Below are 8,096 nucleotides of genomic sequence, written 5' to 3'. Positions count from 1 at the left end.
TTATATCATATTATAGTTATCACAAGCCCATTGTTTCATCAATTTCACTAGAAAAATAGACAAAGTATTACGATTGAACCGTAGATGATAATAATGTTGATGTTGAACTGTACCAAATATTGAAAGCGTTGCTGTGAACCCGAAGAAAATAGTTAATATTTATGTGATAATTTATAAATTATAAGTTAATGTAGAACCTGCACGAGCTATTGAATGTGTTACCATTGTATTAGTAAAAAAATAATTAATATTAAGATGACATATGTATATTTGATTGTTATATTGTAATAATATTTTGCATTTATAATAAAATAATGACTTAACATTGATACAATTTTATTATCAATGACATTTATCATATCATGCCATCATAACATCCATTCATTTAATCCCCATGTTCCTACCAAAAACAAAATCAATAACCTGAAAATTTAGTTCTCACTTTTGCGGTACGTCCCGCGACGCACCCGTTTATTTATTTGTGTCTTCGTTGGAATCAAATATGGTAATAATAAAAGATTGATTATTTCAGATTTCAAAATATAGGTACTCTTACTTCCATTTACATCTGAAGCATCTAATTGCATAAGAAGTGAACGAGCGTGTTTGTATTTAATAGATCCTCTTCTCAAGGGAATAAATAATTTTGTAAAATCTGACCAAGTCTTAATAAAAACATTCTAGTCTTCAAATAATTGTACAGTAGCAGGATAGCCTATTTTAAAATCTTCAGCAACCTTAAAAATATTTTTGAATAATTATATAATATATTCTATCATTAATTATAATAATTATTATTTTCTTACCAATAAATACCCCTTTGGGTAGATTAAAGGCCATAACTCAAAAACGGAAAATAAATTACGTGAGCATGGTCCAAAAAACATCAACCTTCCGAATTTCATATGTAAGTATCCACTTATTTATTAAAATATCATCAAATGGGTATGATAATCCATAATTTTTCAACCATAATTTTGTACATTCCACTTCTTCTATATAATTTTAAAAATAAAACAAAGTTACTAGATATTTACACTTTTTTTAAATAGGTACTATCAGTGGCGTACACTCAAAAATAAACAGAGGTAGCATATCGAATGGAAAAATACCACCCACCCACCAAGTCACTTTCAAAAACAGAACTTGCAAAATAAATTAAAAAAAATAAATGAAAGTTTTTTCATACATTTTATTTATAGTACCTACATTGTATGTTTCGTCATTATTACAATTAGGTATTATTATACATTATTCTTTTTCATTAAATATAAATTTCAATCTCGGTGTACATTCTCTACCAAATTGTGTTGGTGCATTTTCAATACATTTTTCTTAATCTGAAATCATTTTTTCTCTATGAACACTCAACATGCATCGTTGATCGTAACCATGTTTTAACACACGTTCACGACCAAGGGGTAAATTTGAGTGGTCTTTATATAAACCATCTCATAAAATGGCTTTTAATTAATTATGAACTCATAGTATCTCATGGTAACATATTTTATAATATTGTTTATAAAGTATTTTCGGATATTAAGGACATGTCACATATGTGTGACATCAGGTTTTTTCAATGATTATCCTTTACAGAAACCTGATGTCACACATATGAGACATAATTATTTATCTATAGAAAAATCAGTAATCACCATCGCATAATATTATAATAGGTATTTTTTTTGGTGAATAAGTTTTTAGACAAAAAAATTATACGAAAATCATCTCCAATAAATTAACGCAAAAAAAATGATTCATAAAATAAAGTCAAAATTATATTTATAAAAAACACCCAAATTAACAAATGTTAAACTTAATAATAAAAACTCAACTTCAATGTATTAACAAAATTTATAAAAAAATTAAACAAATTACTTCTTGTAATAAAAAAATTAAACAAATTACTTCTTGTAATAACAAAATTAACACATTTTAGGTATGCATAAGTCCATTTGTTATTAAAATCAAAAGTAATAACAACATATTTTTACCAAACAAATTTTAAATATTTATGAAATGTAATAAAAACAAAATTATCACGAACGAACAACCAAAGTTTAACAATATTATAAAGTAAAACAAAATTTCGTTTAAAAATAACAATGAGTTAAAGATTTTAGTTTCAAAGAACTATTATAGTAAAAAAATCTCAAAATAAAAAATAATTACATAACTACTTTTTATAACAAATTAAAAAAAATTTTAGTAACGGCTAATTATAAATGATAAATTTTAAAACAAGGATCAGGACATAAACCGATTGTATTCCCTTTATCATCCTTGCATGTATCACAAACAAAAGCAGTATTTTTTCGCAGTTTATTCTGATGACAAACTCTACATCTTTTTCTAATATTTACTTTCATAAGATTATGCGTTTTTTGTGATGGTTTATTATGAACTACTCGTTGATTGTATGAAATACCAATAAGACAACTTGCAACACATTTTCTAAATTCTAAGTGAGCCATATTTTTAACGTGCTTATTATACAATAGATTTCCATTCCATAAGCACATATCCATGAGGTGAAAAAAAACTTTTATATACCATCGTAAACATTTTCTAGGTGTAGGATAGTAGCTGATCATTTGATCAGCCCTGTCAATACCAGACATATTATTATTGTAATCAACAATAATATTAGGTTTCATTTTTTTCCGTCCAAATCTGTCTGTGAATTCTACAAAGTCCATTTTCTGTTTGGTAGAAATCATGCACACATCTCTTTTATCATTATACTTAATTACGTGTATATTGCCTTTCTGGACATGAGCTACTTCACCTTTGCCCAATTTAGCATTCAAAGTATCTTTGGGATTATCTTTTCTGTTTTTTCTCAATGTACCAACAACCTTAGTTTGATTTTCAAATAAAAATTGAGCTAAAGGTACACTATTGTAAAAGTTGTCCATATATACTGTATGACCTTTTCCTAAGTATGGCTCCATAAGCTTAGCAACAATTCCAAATGTTACACCTCTACTGTCTTCAACTGTACCTTTGCCTTTATATATCAAAATATCCAATATAAACCCATCTTTTGTACACAGTTCATAAAACTTTATACCATATTTATGAGCTTTGCTTGGTATATATTGACGAAAACTTAGTCTGCCCCTCCATAACAACATAGATTCGTCTAAGGATAAATTTTCGTTCGGATAGTACTTGGTACGAATATTGTTAATTATATGATTTGTAACATTACTTATTTTATGTAACCTGTCTGAATGGTCAACTAAATTTGGTTGGTAAAAACACAAACAGCGTAAAATAGTCTCGTACCGGTGTCTACTCATTGTTTTACCAAAAATAGGATGATTATCAATTTCATTCTGTGACCAATAAGTGCGAAGTGTCGGAAATTTTAAATAACCCATCACAATAGTCAAACCTAAAAACTTTTTTAATTCAACTACATCAGTATTATACCAGGTAGATAGATTTGATTTTGGTGTTAAGCCTTTAGATATTATAGAATTTGCTTTAAGATTTACCCATACAACTATATTTTCAAAAAGTTCATCGTCGAAAAATAAATTAAAAAAACTATATGGTTCATCATCCGGCACATGGCTCAATAACCCTGGATTTCCAGTAAACGGAATAAACTGAGGTTCTTCATTTCTATTGGTTTCCCAATCATCACTTATATTATAATCTTCGCTATCACTAGAACAATTTGAGTCATCACTTACTTCGCGCTCTTCGGTATCACCAGGAAAATATTCATCGGAACTATCGTCATACTCAATAAAACTTTCATCGTCTGAACTGGCGTATAATAATTCATTGATAGCGGCAGGATCCATAGTTTACATATAATTTTTAAAATTATGAATTTATTGTATTATGTTAATTTACATTTAATGTGAAAATAATTAATAATAATTAATAACGTTTGATAACGATTGATTACGATTCGAACATGTGCTAATATAGACAAATATCGAACAATAACAAAATAGGTACAACAACTCCATCTATCGGCCAATTTTTAAACCAACTATATAAATCAATTCCTCAGATAACGTATAATTAAACCACGAAAAAATAATATTTGTTAGGATAAACCGGAGTAAATAACTCCCATTTGAACATCATATTGACCGTGTCACACATATGTGACACCGGTCTCTCAGAACAGACACACATGTCACATATATGTGACACGTGGCCGTGAACGTGTTAATGTACTAAAAGAACGACGAAGTTAGCCGGACGACGCAAAAATATTTCCAAAGCAACACCTATACTTGGAAAACCCGTACAGTTACAATCTAACAAATCGATAAAATCATTATGTTTTAAATACTTTAAAAATCAACAAAGATGATAATGACGTTCTGGTTAAATATCCAACGCTCAAGAGATGGCGTTGTGCGCCGTATGCCGCCGTCGCGGTAGGCCGTAACCACGCCCATCATCTACGCGACAAAGTTCGCGCGTCGTAATCGCGAGAGCGGTACATCATTATTTCATCATTCATAGACCGTCGAACGTTTCCTGTCAATGCAGTGTTGTTCCGCAATTTATTTCTTATTTACTATCGTGCGGTGTGCTGGCTCCTAGCTCACGTGAAGTCGCGATCTATTTATTAATTTAAGTTTCTGTTTGCTTAAAAATATCAACAAAAAAATAAAGAATACAAATTATTATACACCATTACTCGACTTATATTTCTAACCCAATTACTTTTTTACATACTTATAAAATAATAGTTTCATTACGATTAAATAGATTCTGTAGTAAATATGTCGCGTTTTTTACGTTGTAACTTATTGGTGACCTGGAGTACTTTTCGTACGATAGTTTGATCTCCTATAATATACGTATTAATAAGTACAATGTTTTAAATAGTTTTGATTATTATAAAATATATTGATGTAAGTAGGTACCTATATTTAATTAAAACATAATGTAGGAAGTTGATTGTTATTTGCTGTACATATTATAATATATTTTAAATAAAGCCTATAGGTTTATTCATATTATTTAATTTTTGTTGAAATTTGCAGTATGTAGTATGTACCTATGTAAAAAAACCGACTGTATACACTTAACATGTTCATCGTTCATAATATATATAATCTATATAAATAAAAATTAAATTATGTAAGTACCTACAAATGTGCAGAATATTTTGATTGAGCTATAATAGTTGATTAAAATACACAAATTAAATTAATTACAATTTGTTATAATTAATAACTATAATTAATGCTAGTATCCATAGAAAATGCGGTTAACCAACGTATAACCAACGTATAATATTATAATGTATAGGTATGCTTTTATTCAATGAAATGTTATCTCTACATATTATTATCAATGTAAAAATAATTTATTTTTTCACACAAAATTTTATTTCATAATAATGTGTATATACACCCGACCATAGTCGGGATTTTAATGGTCACCCGACCATGGTCGGGCTGATAGTAGGCACCCGACCATGGTCGGGCTGATAGTAGGCACACGACCATGGTCGGGCTGATAGTAGTCACCCGACCATTTTGTTATCAAATGCGCATGTGTGATATACTTATAAATTGTAATTAATTAATTAAATAATAATATGCAAATTGCAAGGTACTAATTTAGCACAATATGGAGCCGTGTAGGTGTTGTTACTTATTGACTGTTAAATAAATATCCGGTGGCATCCGGTGGTTCTCGTAATAAGGTACAATATACAAAAGGTAATTTTATTATTGAATATTTTATTTCTTTAATTTACATGTGTCACAAAACCAATATTTCCCATTTTGTTTTAATTTAACGCAGTCCATATGATGCCAAATTAAACAAGAGTCACACAATATGGAATTTTGATCAGCTCCTATGTCATTATTACATAATGGGCATACCCAGGTAATATTCTTTTTTTTTTGTTTAAGTACAGCAATAATTTTTTTCCATGCATCATTGGAGCAGTATGACTTCACAGTGTTTATATCAACCTCATTTTCTATAATCCCATTAAACACATCTGAATAGTGTTTAATATCTTTGCTTTGGATTAAATACTTATCTTTTCTCACCTTGTTGACAACTGTTTTGTTTGTGAGCCATTCTATTATTAAGTTTTCTTTATGCAAATAATTATGTGCATTATAAGGAATTGGTTTTATCTGTTTCTTGCGTATTGGAAGACCTATAGTTGTTTGTGTTGCACCCTTTGGTCTACCACTACACTTGATTTTTGTTGGTAATTTAATATCAGCAACTTTAAATTTGTTGGTGGTAGGATTTTTGTCAGGTCCAGAACTTGTTGATGGCTGGTTAACATTTTCTAAATTGTAAGCACAAATTTATATAATTTACTTATTAATTAGTAATAATTTAATAATTCACTTCTATTTTGTTCCGGTATATACCTGACCCGTCATTGTTGTAAGAACATATTATCACATTTTCAATAATATTGTTTTCTTCAGGTCCAGAACTTGTTGATGGCTGGTTAACCTGACTCGAACTTGACTCATCATTCTGGACAGAAAATATTACATCTCTAATAATATTGTTTTTCTCAGGTCCAGAACTTGTTGATGGCCGGTTAGCCTGACTCGAACTTGACTCATCATTCTGGACAGAAAATATTACATCTCCAATAATATTATTTTTCTCAGGTCCAGAACTTGTGGATGGCTGGTTAACGTTTTCTAAATTGTAAACACAAATTTAAATAATATGGGTAATAATGTAGGTAATTTTAAAATGTTATTTCACCTTCATCATCATCATTGTCACATGTAGAACTTATCTCCTTAATTAAAAATTCTTCTTTTTTGCTCCATATACTTATTATTTGTTCTAACTGATTCATTCTTCTTTCATAATTAAATTGAGATGATATTGAAAGAAGTTCAGCCAATTTAGATGCTTTAACAGATGCCTTTCGAAACTTTTCGTTGGCTGATAATAGTCTTGTGTTTTTTTTTTCCTGAATTTCAATAGGAACCTCTCTTACTGCCTCACATAACTTCAGCGGTTCTTTAAAAATTACCTGGGATTTATAGTAATAGTTCCTTGTCCATCTTTTATCACATATATCTTCATCATATAAAGAATGATTTGTTGCTCTTCTTTTATTAAAAATGTGCTTGCATGGCAACTTCATTGAATTATAAAAAGCACAAGAGCAAGAAGTTAGTGATGTACCTTCTAAAATTTTAGTTTTGTTTGTACAGGATAGACCCTTTTATAAATAGTTAAATGCATATGGGGTTAAAAGCATGCTATATTTATATTCATCACTATTTTCAATTTTTTTTGTTGGGAGTTTTTGTACTAAATTGATGGTCTTACTGTCCCTTTCTGACCGAACACACTTAATAACCACAAATAGCTGCTTAAAAAATTCGGAGAGATTTGAAAAAAATGGTATAACCGATTTTAATTTTGAGTTAAAACTCTCAAGCCTATTATTTGTGGTATTTAAAAAGTTACCACTTTGAAAAGTTAAACCAGTGACCCATTCTTCGCGGATATCATGCCAATTCTTCTCAAAGTACATTTTGACTTGATGGGGAGCTTGACTTAAAAAAATGGTATGTATCTCTTGGTATTCTTTTTCATTTTTACAGTAGCATAACTGTTCAATAAACTTTTTGCTACTATCTCGTTCATCTGGCGTTATACCTAATTTTTCGCAGGTGATTTCTCTGTTAAATGTGCGCAGAGTGTGGAAAAGGCAAATCACAAGACGAGAGGTTGGAAACAATGATTTGATAACAGAACGCTCTTTTAAATCTTTATCTGTAATAAATACTCTTGTATTTGAACAGGCTGGATTACATTCTTTGAACTTATTAAAGAACCATTGTAACGTTTCTCTCTGTTCATTTACTAGCAATCCAAGAGCAGCTATCTCACTCTGGCCATTACCATCCTCAATTAATAGCACATACAATGGGATTCTCATATCCACCAGCTTGTATGTAGCATCAGCACAAACCATCTATATAACAATATTTAATATAATTTCAACAGCTTAATATAAATTAATATTTTAATTTTATAATCACTTCAGGAAATGCTTTAAATTCTTCCTTCATCCTTAAATCTTGAAGAAACATGCCTAAAAA

At 29.4% G+C, this 8,096-nt stretch overlaps 1 protein-coding gene across 1 annotated transcript; it reads right to left on the bottom strand.

The window, feature by feature from the left end:
• Positions 1-368: 368 nt before the first annotated feature.
• LOC115033104 (piggyBac transposable element-derived protein 4-like) lies at positions 369-3,818 on the bottom strand. The gene is made up of 4 exons (XM_029485108.1): positions 3,557-3,818; positions 2,364-3,469; positions 557-665; positions 369-400 (listed from the first exon to the last, which is right to left on the bottom strand). Exons 1-4 carry the CDS (start codon positions 3,816-3,818, stop codon positions 369-371), a joined length of 1,509 nt encoding a protein of 502 aa, XP_029340968.1.
• Positions 3,819-8,096: the final 4,278 nt, after the last annotated feature.

Source organism: Acyrthosiphon pisum, chromosome X (assembly GCF_005508785.2).
Source record: "Acyrthosiphon pisum isolate AL4f chromosome X, pea_aphid_22Mar2018_4r6ur, whole genome shotgun sequence".
Taxonomy (NCBI): domain Eukaryota; kingdom Metazoa; phylum Arthropoda; class Insecta; order Hemiptera; family Aphididae; genus Acyrthosiphon; species Acyrthosiphon pisum.
The sequence above is the reverse complement of the archived record's forward strand: the minus strand, read 5'-3'. Positions and strand labels throughout refer to the sequence as shown.

Coding starts and splice junctions, on each gene's coding strand:
- LOC115033104 (XM_029485108.1), bottom strand. CDS start 3,818: ATGGATCCTGCCGCTATCAATGAATTATTATACGCCAGTTCAGACGAT. Junction 3,470..3,556: donor GCCGGATGATGAACCATATA/GTTTTTTTAATT, acceptor TAATATCTAAAG/GCTTAACACCAAAATCAAAT. Junction 401..556: donor TGCTTCAGATGTAAATGGAA/GTAAGAGTACCT, acceptor TGTTTTTGGTAG/GAACATGGGGATTAAATGAA.